The sequence below is a fragment of the Cervus elaphus genome, chromosome 4 (assembly GCF_910594005.1).
Source record: "Cervus elaphus chromosome 4, mCerEla1.1, whole genome shotgun sequence".
In the NCBI taxonomy this organism is placed as follows: domain Eukaryota; kingdom Metazoa; phylum Chordata; class Mammalia; order Artiodactyla; family Cervidae; genus Cervus; species Cervus elaphus.
The window spans coordinates 59,480,137-59,494,938 of NC_057818.1; the positions used below are offsets into that span (position 1 = coordinate 59,480,137).

Sequence of the window (14,802 nt, forward strand, 5' to 3'; positions counted from 1 at the left end):
TTGTCATTACAGAGTATTGAGTAAAGTTCCCTGTGCTGTACAGTAGGTTCTTATGAGTTATCTCTTTTATATATAGTAGTGTGTATATGTCAGTTCCAATCCTTGGAGTGATATTCTAAAGTTTGTCAGGTCAGGTCACTCCTCTGTTCAGAACCCTTCAGTGGCTCACTATTGCCACTGGGCCAAAATCCACCTCCCCTCAAGGTCTCCAAAGCACCCCCTCTATTCACCATTATTCTTCTTGTTCTATCTAGGATCTAGGGTACATACTATTTTCTTCCTAGAATAATGTTTCTTCTCCTTTTTGTCTAGTTAACTCAGTTATGATTTCCCCTGAACCGCCTTTATGTTCATTAACTTATTTGATCCTCAGGACAACTCTGTGGGAGGCACTATGTTGGTGTGCCTGACTTCCCTTCTCTATTACCCTCCTCTTTACTCTCTAACCCACTGGGCTTCTTTGCAGGTCCCTGGAACATACAAAGCTCAGTCCTGCCCCTGGGCCTTTGCATTTGGGCCTTCCTACTTGAAATGAGATTTCTCTGATCCTCACGAAGCCACCTCCTTCTCACTTTACAGGTCTCAGCTCAGATGACACCTCTGATTACTCCCCTCCTCCCACATGATGCCCCCCCATTTTTTTTTTTTTTTTTAATTTTTTGTGTGACTGGCTTGTGGGATCTTATTTCCCTGACCAGGGATTGAATCTGGGCCCTTGGCAGTGAAAGTTTGGAGTCCTAACCACTGGGTAGCCTGGAAAATCTCGACATCCCCCTATTTTAGCTTGCACACAGCATTCACTCAGACCTGATGTAAACTTATTTTTTAATTTGGTTTTGTGGATTCCCCACCTAAAAGGTAAGCTCCCTCATAGTGTTCTTCACCAGTATGTTCCCTTTCACTGATTCATTTCAATCAGAAAATATTTACTGAGCGTTTATTATGTGTCAGGCATTTTCAAGGCACTGTAAACACAACAATGAAGAAATCAGAACAGACAAAAATCTGCACCCTCAAGACAGGCGCAGGGGATTAAGAGATACAAACTATTATGTGCCTGTTAGTTGCTCAGTTGTCTTCGGCTCTTTGGGACCCCGTGGTCTGTCCATGGAATTCTCCAGACAAGAATACTGGAGTGGGTTGCCATTCCCTTCTCCAGGGGATCCTCCTGACTCAGGGATCAAATTCAGGTCTCCTGCATTGCAGGCAGATTCTTTACCATCTGAGCTACCAAGGACTAATGGATTATGTTTCTGAGAATTCTTAACTAAGGATAACACTGTCTTTGCTTAATGGAATAGGAGTTCCTGGAAAGCAGACTCAGACTCTTAATAGCTTCTTAATACTTTGCAAATAGTATTTGCAAACCTGACAATGTGTGTGGAATTGAATAGGAACTTGGTAAATGTGTTTTGTGGTTGACTGACTGAGTCAAAGAATGATTTAAGTGAAATGACAGTGTCCAGCACATAGTAGGTGCTCCATAGTACCTGAATGAGGAGTTGAGAAATTCCACCTTCAAAACAACCCCATCCCACGGCATTCCTATCCCTGTTTTCCAAAGAGGGCGTCCAGGCTAAAAGGAAGGAGGGTATCCTGTCTAGTTTCAAACAGGCTCCTCTGTCCATGGAATTTTCCAGGCAAGAATACTGGAGCAGGCTGCCCTTTCCTTCTGCAAGGGACCTTCCAAACCCAGGGATCGAACCTGTCTCCTGAGTCGCCTGCATTGACAGGCAGATTCTTTATCACTGTGCCACCTGGGAAGCCCCAAGACCCAGCCAGGAGCCCTCAGTTCTCAATCATGCAGCCCCCGCCCCCCACCTTAGTTATGGAAAAGAAAAAAAAAAAAATGGAGGAGAGTAGGCTGAGAAGAAAATAAATAAAATTCTTTATTATATTCTAATACACAGTACAAATAAGGTTAAATAAGAACAGAGAAATCAGGGGCCCCAGGACAGCCTGTGGGGACCCCTTTCGCCCTGACCCTAAAAGTCCACACCCTGATCAATAAATACCCCTCCCAAGAGACCCAGAAATCCCAGCCCGCCCCCCGAAAAGAGTCCAGGCTGAGAAGTCTTGGGTCGAGCCCCTCACTTCACAGAGGAGGGCCACTGAGGCCCAGGGGGTCACCCAGCAAGTGCGTGGTTCCGGGAACCCCGCTAAGTCCCCTCTGGCCGCCCCCGGAGCCAGCGTCCCGTGCACACAGCCTCACACCTGGACGCGGTAGCCCCCCGCCCGCCGCCGGCAGAGCCTCCGCACGCCCACCCAATAGAGGGTCAGCATGACGGCCCAGTAGCCCACGTAAGCGCCGGCGCCCGCGGCCAGGTGCCGGGCCTCGGCCGCCCGGGAGGGCCCGCTCCAGTCGGCCCGGGCCTCGTGGACCACGCTGCGGACCAGGCCCCCGAGCAGCAGCAGCGCCCAGAGGGCCAGGGGCAGCACGGGCACGTAGTTGGCGGCCAGCTTGCGGCGGCCCGACGTGCCCCAGCCGCTCTGGTTCATGGTGGCCAGCGCCAGGAACTTGGCCGGCAGGAGGCCGCCCATGTAGAGCGGCGCGTAGAGCGAGAGCAGCAGCATCCGCAGGCAGCCCCGCAGCCAGGCCGCGAAGGCCGCCTTGGCCAGCGCCACGCCCTGCACGCATAGCAGCACCCAGAGCAGCGCCCAGGGGCGGCCCGCGTAGAAGAGCCGCAGCACCGTGGCCGCCACGAAGAAGGGGAAGAGCCCCGAGACCACCGCCTCGTAGGTCATCCACGCGTGGTGCCGGTGCCACCAGAGCGCGTTGTACAGCCACTCGCGGAAGTACGACTTGGACCAGCGCGTCTGCTGGCTCAGCCAGCGCAGGAAGGACGCCGGCGTCTCCGAGTAGCAGCGCGACCGCGAGGTGTACCTGGGAGGGAGGGAAGAGACGGGGGCTGTTGGCGCGGCTCTCCTTCGAGCCCACGGAGACAGATCGGAGCCAGGAACGGCCCCTAGGGCACGTGTGCTCAGCCTCTCTTGGAGAAGGAAACGGCAACCCACTCCAGTATTCTTGCCCGGAGAATCCCAAGGACGGAGGAGCCTGGTGGGTTACAGTCCATGGCGTCGCTAAGAATCAGACAGGACTGAAGCGACTCTTTCTTTCTTCTCTTTCTGGACCTCAGGAGTTTTGATACCCACCTGGGTCCCTGGACTTTTTATCCAAATGTGTGTGCTCTTTGGGACCCCATGGACGGTAGCCCGCCAGACTCCTCTGTCCATGAATGAATCCTCCAGGCAAGAATACTGGAGTGGGTGGCCATTTCCTTCTCCAGGGGATCTTTCCGACCCAGGGATCAACCCCACGTCTCTTGTGTCTGCTGCACTGGCAGGTGGATTCTTTACCACTGTGCCACCTCGGAAGCCGCTCTTTATGCAACAGGAATTGATTAAAAGGCCAGTGGAGGAATTCAGGGAAGCCTTTACTGGGACTCCTGCTGCAAGTAACAGGTTCCCTTGCTTGCTCCCTCCCCTATGGGGCTGGGGAGGCGCTGGTCCCTTAAATGGGATGAGGGTAGGAACGGATCAGTAGATCAGGTGGAGAGGTAGTTTCGGTGGTCTGCCCACCCTGTTGGTGGTGCACTGTGCAGGGATCAGGCCCCATACCCCCTTTTGCTCCTTACACCTCAGAAATGGCAGTTGAGTTTTGGCTGTTTCGCATCTCATTGTTCATAAGTCGCCCCAGCTGCACATGCGTGTGGGTTACTTTTAGTCCCTTATAGTTTCTTTGTATTTTGTTAATGCTGGAGGAGGCATTTGTTTAGGTGCAGGCACTGCAGTAAAGGTCCCAGGTCCCAGCCTGTCTCACTCTCATATGTAAAATGGGATCAACAATGTTTCCTACCTAATAGATGAGGGCTGAAGGAGGATTAAATGCCAAGTGCTTAAGACCAGTATATTGTACTTGCTCAACTGATGGTGGCTATTACAACTATTTTTACTATGACTAATGTAACTTGGCATTACTAATATCATTGCAGTGGATGACACTATTACTAATACTATCACTAATCTATTACGAATACTGTTATTGGCAGACCTCAGGGTGAGGAAGGAGCCAGGCATGGTTCCTATTCCGGGTAGCCCAGTGCCTTAGAGCTTCTCAAGGGAACCATTAAGCTCCCTTCCTGTGGCCCTGGCAGACATTACTAATCAATCCCTCCCGGGTTTCCAGCCAAGTCCCCACAAAGCTAGAATCACTTATGTGAGATGTCATCGAGGTGGCCTCCAGCAGTCAGCTTGTTAGGAGGGATTAAACCATTCTGTCCCCAGGGGCATTATTTGACAGTGTCCAGTCTCCTTCCCCTGTGCCAGCTGGCATCCTCAGTGACCCCCATGATAATCCTCTTCCTCCCTCAGTCCGTACTCAAAACAGCTGGGAGGGATCCTGTTACAACAGCATGCTACCCTTCTGCTCAAAACTACCAGTGGCCCCCCTCTCCTTAGCTCCCGATTCTTGACCATGGAGGCTTTCCTGAGTGGACCCTCCACCCCGTGAACTCTCTGTTCTCTCCTGACGCTCTCTCCCTTGCTATTGGTCAAGCTGCTCTATTTTCAGTCCCCATTCCTATCTTACCCTAATTTATCGTTTCACTCCCTGCCTGGAAACTTCTATCTGCCTTCCTGGCTTTATATATTACCTTAGCATGTACTGTTGTGCAGTTACTAGACGTGTCTGACACTCTGCAACACCCCATGGATTGCAGCATGCCAGGCTTCCCTGCCCTCCACTATCTGCTGGAGTTTTCTCAAACTCATACCCATTGAGTCGGTGATGCCATCCAACCATCTCATCCTCTGTTATCCCCCGCTCCTCCTGCCTTCAATCTTTCCCAGCCCCAGGGTCTTTTCCAATGAGTTGGCTCTTCGCAGCAAGTGTCCAAAGTATTGGAGCTTCAGCTTCAGCATCAGTCCTTCCAATGAATATTCAGGACCAATTTCCTTTAGGATGGACTGGTTTGATATCCTTGCAGACCAAGGGACTGTCAAGAGCCTTCACCATCATGTATCATTCTCTAATATGCTATATTTCCGACTTCTGTATTTTACTTATTGTCTATCTCCGCAATCAGTGTAAGCATGAATTTGCAGTTCTTTTGTTTGCTGCTGCATCCCCAGAGCTGAAAACATGGGAGGCACTTGAAGAATATTTGTCAAGTGCATAAAGGTATTGGGTTCCCTTGGTATACCCCGAGTTCTCTCTGGCACTGTCACTGGCCTAACTTTGTAGAAATATCTTTCCCCTGTATGTCACCTGGTCTAGCCATACTCCCCCGAATCTCCTTCAGTTACATCCCTTCTTCCTGAAGCACTTATTGGGGTTTAGGAGCTCCCCTCCTCTCCCACGTGAATTTTCTCACTCTCTAACTAGTTGATCCCACTCTGTTGATGTCTTTCTCTTCCCACAGATTGAGGAGTCTGTGATCTCAGTGGTGGAGCCATCTTGCCCAATTTCATGTTGTATCTTATAGGTGGAATTCCCTCCCTCACTTCACCCTATTTGGTAGAGCCCACTGGGTCAGTGGTTCCCTGTAAAGGCTACCCCTGCCCCTTATGGTATCTTCCACTCTCCTCTAGTGTCTCATTTGGTGCATTGGATTGGCCAAAAAGTTCACTGGTAACATGTTACGAAAAACCCAGATGAACTTTTTGGCCAACACTATAGCTCATGATTCAATGCAAGTGCCCCTTCTGTTCCTCATGGTTTCTTTCTGTCTCCTCTGAAATCTTGCTAGAGAGACCCCAATGTCCTATGATTTACTTTAAGTTTGGAGTATCCCCAACACACACACTGGAGAAGGCAATGGCAACCCACTCCAGCATTCTTGCCTAGAGAATCCCGTGGACAGAGGAGCCTGGTGGGCTGCTATCCATCGAGCTGCATAGAGTCGGACACGACTGAAGTGACTTAGCAGCAGCAGCAGCACACACACATCTGCTGAGATACTCATTGGCCCCTGCACACACCCAACCACCCAGTGCCCTCAGCTTACTTGGTGGCATAGCCCATGCTGAGCATGCGGTTGGTGAGGTGACGGTCATCCCCAAAGGTGCAGTGGGTGCCCAGGAACTTCTGGTTGTACCAGGCCTCGAGGAACTGCTGCAAGAGGTTGTTCCTGTATAGGCCTGGGTGGGGGAACGGCACACAGGAGCCTCAGTTGCTGCTGTTGCCAGCACCATCCCCAGCCCAACTCATCTCCAATTCCAACCCCATCCTTTCTCTAAATATTTATTTTTATTTATTTATTCAGCTTCTCTAGGACTTTGTTGTGGCATGTGGGATCTAGTTCCCCCACCAGGGATGGAAGCTGGGCCCCCTGCCTTGGGATGATGGAGTCTTAGCCACTGGACCATCATGGAAAGCCCTCCATCCCATCTTTAACCATCTCAATCCCATTCTTAACCCCGTCTCCAATGACAACTCCAGCCGCAATCCTGTTCTCAATCTCACCTCCTTCCTCAACCCCACACTCATCCCAAACTTGCCCCTGACCCATAGCCACTCTGACTGCAAACCAATCCCCAATCTGGTATAATTCTTAGCTCCACCACCTACTCATTCGCATCCAAAAAACCCATCTCCAGCCTCAAGCCTAGCACCAACAGTGTGCTTAAGTTCCAAACCCATCTCATCCCCTTCCCCAATCTTCACCCAGCCACAGTCCAATCACCATCCACATGCTTTCTCTAGACCATTCCTACCACCAGACACCATCCCCACCTCCAGCTTCCAATCTTACCCCTGTCCCCAGTTCCTGCCCCAGCCCCATCTTTGTCTCCAGTCTCAATCCCATCTTCAACCCATCTGCCTCCTCTTCTCCCTTCCTTCTCCACCCCATCCACGGCCCTCCCAGCCCTGCCCCTGCTCACCTAGGGGCCCACTGATGCAGGACACACAGTGGAAGTAGCTCTGACAAGCCCGCTCCACATTGAAGGCCACCCAGTACCGCAGGCTGCTTAGGAAACTGACCCAGGAGTCCAGAGGGTTCAGGATCCGTACATCGCCCCCAACAGCCCCTACTCGGGGGTCCTCATCCAGCACCCTCACCAGCTCCAGCAGCGCCATGGGGTCCAGCCTTGTGTCTGAGTCACAGACCTGACAAATGGAAGGGGCCAAGGTTCAGGCGAGATCCTTGCACAGGGCTGGCAATTGAGGGACCATCCTTGATCCCCAAGGGACGAGAACCAGCTCAGACACTCTGCAGCCAATCTGAACATAGCTTGAGTTTTTTAGTCATGTTCAATGTCTTATCACATTTTAAGATGACCACCCCCCCCACACACACACACCCATGCTCTTGTAAAATACCCTCTGGTGTATGGGCAAGATCTATAACTTGCTTTTAACCTATAGAATATGGCCAATAGCCAAAGTGATGATACAGAACTCCCATAACTGTATTCCCTTATTTGGAAATGGTGAAGGGGTTTTGCAGTGTAATTAAGGTTCCTAATCTGTTGGCTTTAAGTTAATGAAAGGGAGAGTATCCTGGGTGGGCCTGACCTAATCAGGCGAGCCCTTTAAAAGAGGGTCTAGAAGTCAGATTCTTGCTGGTCGTGACAAGGCAAGCTGCTATGAGTTCTACGGTTGCAAAAGAACAAATTCTGCCAACAAACACATGAGCTTGAAATGGGCCCCAGAGCCTTTGATAAGACCTAGTTCCAACTGACACCATGACTGCAGCCTAATGACACCCTGAACAGGGGATCCAGTTAAGCTTTGCCCAGACTCCTAACCCATGGAAACTATGAGGTAATAATAAATGTGTTTTGTTTCAAGCTGCCAAATGTGTGGAAATGTGTTATGCAGTGGTAAAAAAGACAACAACAAAAACTATTGCAATGCATTAATGAATGAATTACTGCATTGAATGGATGAATGAATGATGAAGTAAATAAATCTCTATACTGATAAGTAAATGGATGGATAAACTAAAGAATCTCAACACTGAATGAATGAAGAAACAGAATTAACCAGTCTCTACATTTAATTACTTAATTTAAGTGAATGAGTAAATGAGTGAGTGATCTTCATACTGGATGGACAGATGGATGCATGAAACAATGAGTGAAAGAAAGAATTTCTACCTTGGATGAAGAAAAGATGAAACCTCTACAGAGAATGGATGAATAAATAAAGGAATGAATGATCTCTGTAGTGGATGATGAGATGAATGGATGAAGAAAAGATACAATGAAAGAAGGAAGAGAAAGAAGGACAGAGATATTCTGTATTGAATGGGTAAATGAATCTTTATGTTGAATGGATGGATACATGGATGGATGAGTGGGTTAATGAGAGTTTCTGCATCAAATGGATGAATGAATGAAAAAGGAAGCAAAGGAGGAAGAAATCTCTTCACTGAATGGATAAATGAATGAGTAATCTCCCTAATGGTTGGATGGATAAACGGGAATATGAATGGTGGAAGGAAGGAAAGACACTCTCCATTGAATGGATGAATGAATAAAGGAAGCAGAGAGGTTCATTCCAATCTGTATGATGAATGAAGGATCCGAGGGAAGTGGGATGGGGGTGTTCGGGTCACAGACGCGGCGGGGGCGCCTCCCACTCACCTGCACGTAGTCCACCGAGTCGCCGAGCGCCTTGAAGGCCGTGTACATGACCTCGCGCTTGCCGCCCCAGCGCTGCGCCACGCACACGCACCGGCGCGTCTTCACCAGCGCCTCCACCGCCAGGCGCCCGGGGTCCTCGGCCTCCACCTCGCGGTAGGCGCCCTCGCCGGCCGCGCCCGCCGCCGCCGGCTCCCAGGGCTGGTGATAGTTACCGTCCCACACGTAGGTGGCGGGGTCCTCGTCGGCGAAGACCTCGCGGAACATGTCGACCATGTACAGGTCCTCGGCGCGGTTGCCGTCCACCACCATGAGGACGCGCAGGCGCGCGCGCGGGTACACCAGGGCTCGGGCCGACACCAGGCACTGGCGCAGATACGCGGGGTCCTCCTGGTACGCCGAGATGGTGAGCGCCACGCTGCGCGCCGTGGCCGCCTCCGGGGGCCCCCGCGCCGCCGCGCGCCGCGCCGCCGCCGCCACCCGCCGATGCTCCAGGTAGGCGAAGAGGCTCTGCGCCACCAGGTGCGCCGAGAGGAAGGCCCCGTAGAGGCCGAAGGCCAGGAGGCCGTAGCGATCGGAGGCCAGCGGCACGCCGGCGGCGTAGGCCCAGGTCATGAGGCCCAGGATGAGCAGCGCGAAGGCGATGGTCAGCACCCGGCGGACCAGGCCGGAGCAGTGGCGGGCTGCCTGGCTGGGCTTGGGCACGTCCTTCGGGAAGAGAAAGGGGGGAAAAAAGAGTCCTGAGGTGCTCTCCGGGAAGGGAAGACCTCCTGGCTTTTGTTTCCAGGCCAACGGTCACATCCCCTTTTGATAAAGACAATCCTCTGGGTACTGCAAAGTTACTTTCATTCATGAAAGTAAACGTGGCAAGCAGTTACCAACGCTGAATACCTGCTTACCCTGCTTCTAATGCTGTTTCCCTCCACGTTTTTAACGCTTTAAAATCCACGAGGATTACACTCAGTGGAGTGTCACAGTTGAATTAACAGGGGTTCCCTGCCTCCTTCTTAGTGGCAGGGAAAATGATTCATCTCACAAAGCTTTCTTAGTGTTAAGATGATAATAGTGATGAAAATATACATCTCAGAGAAGAATGCAATGCGCTTTAAACGTTTTACAGAAACTAACTTATTTGAATCCTCGAAACAGCCCTCTGAGGTGGGTGCTATTATTGTGTGTGTGTGTGTGTGCGCTAAATCGCTTTAGTTGTGTTCAACTCTTTGTGACCCCATGGACTCTAGCCCTTCAGTCTCCTCTGTCCATGGGATTTCCCAGGCAAGAATACTGGCGAAGGTTGCCATTTCCTTCTTCAGGGCATCTTCCCAACCCAGGGACTGAACTTGTGTCTCCTGGGTTGGCTGGTGGATTCTTAACCACTGAGCCACCTGGGAAGTCCCATCCCCATTTTACAGGTGAGGCAACTGAGTCACATAGAGGTGCAGCGACCTGCCCAAGGTCTGCCTGGAAAGCAGAGAAGTCAAGCCTTTGTGTGTTTTCTTTGGGGGTGAGGGGGATGTTGCATTAAAAATTATTTTTATTGAAGTTTAGTTGATTTACAATGTTGTGTTAATTTCTGCTGTAGAGCAGTGAGTCAGTTAAACATATATATTCTTTTCCATTATAATTTATCACAGGATATTGAATACAGTGTCCTGGACTGTACCTTGTGGCTTATTCTATACATGACAGTTTGCAGCCGCTAATCCCAAATTCTCAACTCTTCCTTCCGCCACCTCTCTTCCTCTCTGGCCACCACAAATGTGTCAGAGAAGCCACGATTTGAACCCTAAGAATCCAATCACTCAGCCACAACCTTATATATTGGCTTTACTCCTCAGCAGCACCCCAGGGGGTGGGGGTGGACAGATAATCTTTCCTGCCACCGCTATAGAGATGGCAAAGCCAAGGACTGATTAGCCAGGAGGAGTGGCTGGCAGGGCCAGAGGCCCAGTACCCGTGACTGGCAGAGCTCATAATCGAAGGGAAGGAGGTGCCTCTGTTTGCTTGTCTGTAAAGTGGGGGTTTAGCCCCTTCCACGTGCCGAGCCCTGGTTAGGTGAATACTGTTAACGCTTCCTGTTACAGATGAGGAAACTGAGACCCAGGGGGCTGTGTTCTCTCATCCAGGGTCACTCAGGCTCCAGCCCCTGGCTCCACCGTCCTCTACGCTCAACTGCCTTCTCCCTCTGTCACCAGTTCGCACCTCTTGGGCTTACTTTGAGTTGAATGAATCACTAAAGCTATAGATCTGCACGGTCCAATTCGTGACCCGTGGGCCACCTGTGGCTACAGACCACTTGAACTGCAGCGGGTACCACTGAAGAACTGAATTTTTAATTGTATTCAATTTAAATGTTTGGATTCAGAAACTGGGACTTCCCCAGTGGACCAATGATTAAGAATCCACCTTCCAATGCAGAGGACATGGGTTTGATCCCTGGTCGGGGAACTAAGCCTGCGTGGGCTGACTGTGCCACAACTCGGGAGAAGCCCGTGTGCCGCAACTCAGACCTGACACAACCAAAAATAAATAGATAAGTACTTTTAAAAACAAAAATAAATTTAAAAACAGATCCTTAATTCAGTTATTGGAAGGCTTTTACACATGTTTGGAACAAGTAGGATCTGTGAAGCTTCTTTTTCAACTAAATGTTATGAAATCTAAAAATGCAGATCAAGCATCTCCAGTGAAAATACAGCATCTGCGTGAGATGCGCTACACATCTCGACTGGGAAGCCTGAGTGTGGAAAAAAGAAAGTAAAACATCTCATTCATGTGTTTGTACTGAAATGATAATTTTTTGATATATATAGCAGGGTGTAGGCCCCCTACAGCCTCTTGGACCAAATGCCTGCCTCCTTCTTCACTACAGCCTGGCAAGCTAAGATTAGTTTTTACATTTTTAGAAGGTTGAAAAAAGTCAAAACAAGAATAATATTTTGTGGGACATGAAAATTATATTAATACACATACTACTGTGTATAAAATAGATAAACAAGGACCTACTGTATAGCACAGGGAACTACACTCAATATTTTATAATAACCTACATGGGAAAAGAATCTGAAAAAGCCTATATATATATATATATATATATATATATATATATACATATACATGTAATTGAGTCACTTTGCTGAACACCTGAAACTAACATGACATTGTAAATCAACTTCTTGTTGTTTAGTCACTAAGTCGTGTCTGACTCTTTTGTGACCCCTGTGGACTGTACCAGGCTCTTCTGTCCGTGGGATTTCCCAGACCAGAATACTGGAGCAGGTCATCATTTCCTTCTCCAGGGGATCTTCCCGACCCAGGGATGGAACCTGCGTCTCCTGCATTGGCAAGCAGATTCTTTACCACTGAGCCACCTGGGGAAGCCCTGTAAATCAATTATACTTCATTCAATAAAAATAAAGGAATAAAGAAGATTATATGAAATTCAAATGTTATCATTCTTAACGTCGTTTCCTTGGCACACCACACACATCTGGTTACATATTGTCTACAGCTGCTTCCTCATTATGCCAAAGTTGTGTAGTTACAGTGGAGACCATATGGTCCTCAAAACCCTGAATATTGACTGTCTGGCCTGGTACAGAAAAAGTTTGACGACTCCTGATACCATGGGTTAAAGAAAATTTTATTAATAAAATTAATCACACCTGTTTCATTTTCCTTTTTAATGTGGCTACTAGAAAATTTTAAATGATGTCTGTGGCTTGTTTAATGTTTCTCTAGGACAGAGTTACAGCTTTTAGCCTGGTGCTAGTAATTGCTCAGTATTAACCACTGTTATTATTTCTTCTGGAATCTTCCTTCTGAAACCCTTTGCCCCAAACCTAACTGTGCCTGAGTTCCTGGGGATGGGCCAGTTCATCGGGGGGATCCCAGGGACAGGTGGGCGTCCGGAGAATCCTAACCCCAACAATAGTCACAGTCACACGTCACCATGGACACACAACCCAGACAAGATGACCCCAAAGACCTGCCTGTAGAATTTAGTGATCCGGAGACCCCCTCCACTGACAGCCACACAGGTGAACTCAGGGACATGTGCCCTTCAGGTAAGAACATCACCACCAGCAAACACACACAAACACACGCACACACACACACACACACACACACACACACACACACACACACCCCTGGCAAGGTCAGAAAAAAAAAAAGGTCAACAGTTGAGATTGAACCATAGGAAATTGCCATTTTCACCAGTCAAAAGTGACCAGAGATGGGCGATTTCATTTGGTCCACCTTAATATTTGCCCAACACAAGAAAATAGAATTCTAGACCACGTGTGGCGCAAAGACAGCTCTTCTCTGCTGCTCCGGGGCCCACGGACCCACACGGACTTACAGGCAGGTTGGATCTGACATGCATTCAGGCCAGGCACACAGACTCACGGGGCCACTGTCATGCACAGGAGCACCCGTGCTCACAAAGGCGCGGGGAGGCCTCCCGCCCGCTGCAGCCTCACGCATGCCCATGCACACTCCGGCACGCACCTGTGTCATCGCTGCGGCTCCGGCGGCCTCTCTCCTCGCCCGCTGGCTGCTCCCGAGTCTCCCTGCTGCCCCTTGAGCTCGGGGGAGATTTGAAGAGCCGGGCGGGCGGGGGCGGGAGGAGGGGCTGACGTCAGGGCTGAGCTGGGCCAGGGGCTCTGAGGTCACGGCCCAGAGTCCGGCAGCCACACCCGCTTCCCGCCATCACCCCGCCCCCCTGTACCAGATGGACCTCCCCGTCCAGCCCCCCCATCCTCGCTCCCCTTCCCTCTCCCCTCGAAGCCCCCCATCACCCCCATCACTCCCACTCCTGGCCCCGTCTCTCCCCTCCATTTCTCCTGCTCTCTCTCTGCCCTCATCTCCTCCCTCTATTTCTGGGCTTCTCACCCATCCCTTTCGTTCTCCCCACTCCCTCTGTCTCTCCTCACACCTCTTTCCCCCTCTCTCCCCCATTTCTCTCTCTTCCCCCCACCCCCAGCCCCGCTAGCGTGCCCCCTTTATCCCCCCACCCCCAACACACAATGCCCGCCCGTCCCCTCGAATCCTTGGAATCTCTCCCATGTTGGCTCCCCCGGGGACTGGTCCTGGCCACTGGCAGATGGAATGAGATGCACACACGTGTGTGCTGGTGGGTGTGACTGTGCGTGCGCTGCTCTGGGAGGTCGCTGTCTGGAACTGGAGCTGTGAGTGAACGTCTGAACGTTCGTGCCTGGTTGATTCCGATCCACATCCACGTGCGTGTGCATGTGTGTGTGTGCGCTCGGGGGGCGGGGGGCGCTTGCTTATGTGCCAGGGTCTGGGGAGGCGGCTGGGGCACTGGGGTTTGTCTCCCCAGCGTCTCCAGGGTGAACTCTTGAGTTGTGGGTCAGCTGCCTCAGGGAGTCTGGGCAACTGAGTCAGAGCGCAGGCGGAAGTGGAATGGGGATTACTGGGGAGTCTGAATCCCCGATTCCTAAGAACTGAAAGACTCATACATGTCATTGTTTCCATGCTCTTGTTTTCATGATTAAAAAAAAAAAAAAATCTCTGGAGGTGATGGAATTCCAGTTGAGCTATTTCAAATCCTGAAAGATGATGCTGTGAAAGTGCTGCACTCAATATGCCAGCAAACTTGGAAAACTCAGCAGTGGCCACAGGACTGGAAAAGGTCAGTTTTCATTCCAATCCCAAAGAAAGGCAATGCCAAAGAATGCTCAAACTACTGCACAATTGCACTCATCTCACACGCTGGTAAATGATGCACAAAATTCTCCAAGCCAGGCTTCAGCAATACGTGAACAGTGAACTTCCAGATGTTCAAGCCTGCTTTTAGAAAAGGCAGAGGAACCAGAGATCAAATTCCCAACCTCCACTGGATCATAGAAAAAGCAAGAGAGTTCCAGAAAAACATCTGTTTCTGCTTTATTGACTATGCTAAAGCCTTTGACTGTGTGGATCACAATAAACTGGGGAAAATTCTGAAAGAGATGGGAATACCAGACCACCTGACCTGTCTCTTGAGAAACCTGTATGTAGGTCAGGAAGCAACAGTTAGAACTGGACATGGGACAACAGACTGGTTCCAAATAGGAAAAGGAGTACGTCAAGCCTGTATACTGTCACCCTGCTTATTTAAGTTATATGCAGAGTACATCATGAGAAACGGTGGGCTGGATGAAGCACAAGCTGGAATCAAGATTGCCCGGAGAAATATCAATAAGCTCAGAT

The 14,802-nt window shown here is 50.2% G+C and overlaps 2 protein-coding genes across 2 annotated transcripts in view; both read right to left on the bottom strand.

Annotated features, from left to right (window-relative positions):
- Positions 1-14,802, bottom strand: part of LOC122692473 (zinc finger protein 33B-like) — a gene marked incomplete at its 3' end in the record, with an annotated part of 133,956 nt that overhangs the window by 47,134 nt on the left and 72,020 nt on the right. The gene's annotated exons all lie outside the window — the stretch shown is intronic.
- On the bottom strand, positions 1,872-13,326 carry HAS1 (hyaluronan synthase 1). The gene is made up of 5 exons (XM_043900041.1): positions 13,099-13,326; positions 8,590-9,294; positions 6,883-7,108; positions 6,006-6,138; positions 1,872-2,884 (listed from the first exon to the last, which is right to left on the bottom strand). The coding sequence occupies exons 1-5, from the start codon at positions 13,105-13,107 to the stop codon at positions 2,209-2,211; spliced, it is 1,749 nt and encodes a 582-aa protein (XP_043755976.1). The 5' UTR covers positions 13,108-13,326; the 3' UTR covers positions 1,872-2,208.

Bases quoted from the DNA above. Each gene is read 5' to 3' on its own strand.
- HAS1 (XM_043900041.1), bottom strand. The intron at 7,109-8,589 runs GTGAGTGGGAGG...TCCATTTGTCAG, and splicing joins ACTCGGTGGACTACGTGCAG to GTCTGTGACTCAGACACAAG. The intron at 6,139-6,882 runs GTGAGCAGGGGC...TCCCCCACCCAG, and splicing joins CTGCATCAGTGGGCCCCTAG to GCCTATACAGGAACAACCTC.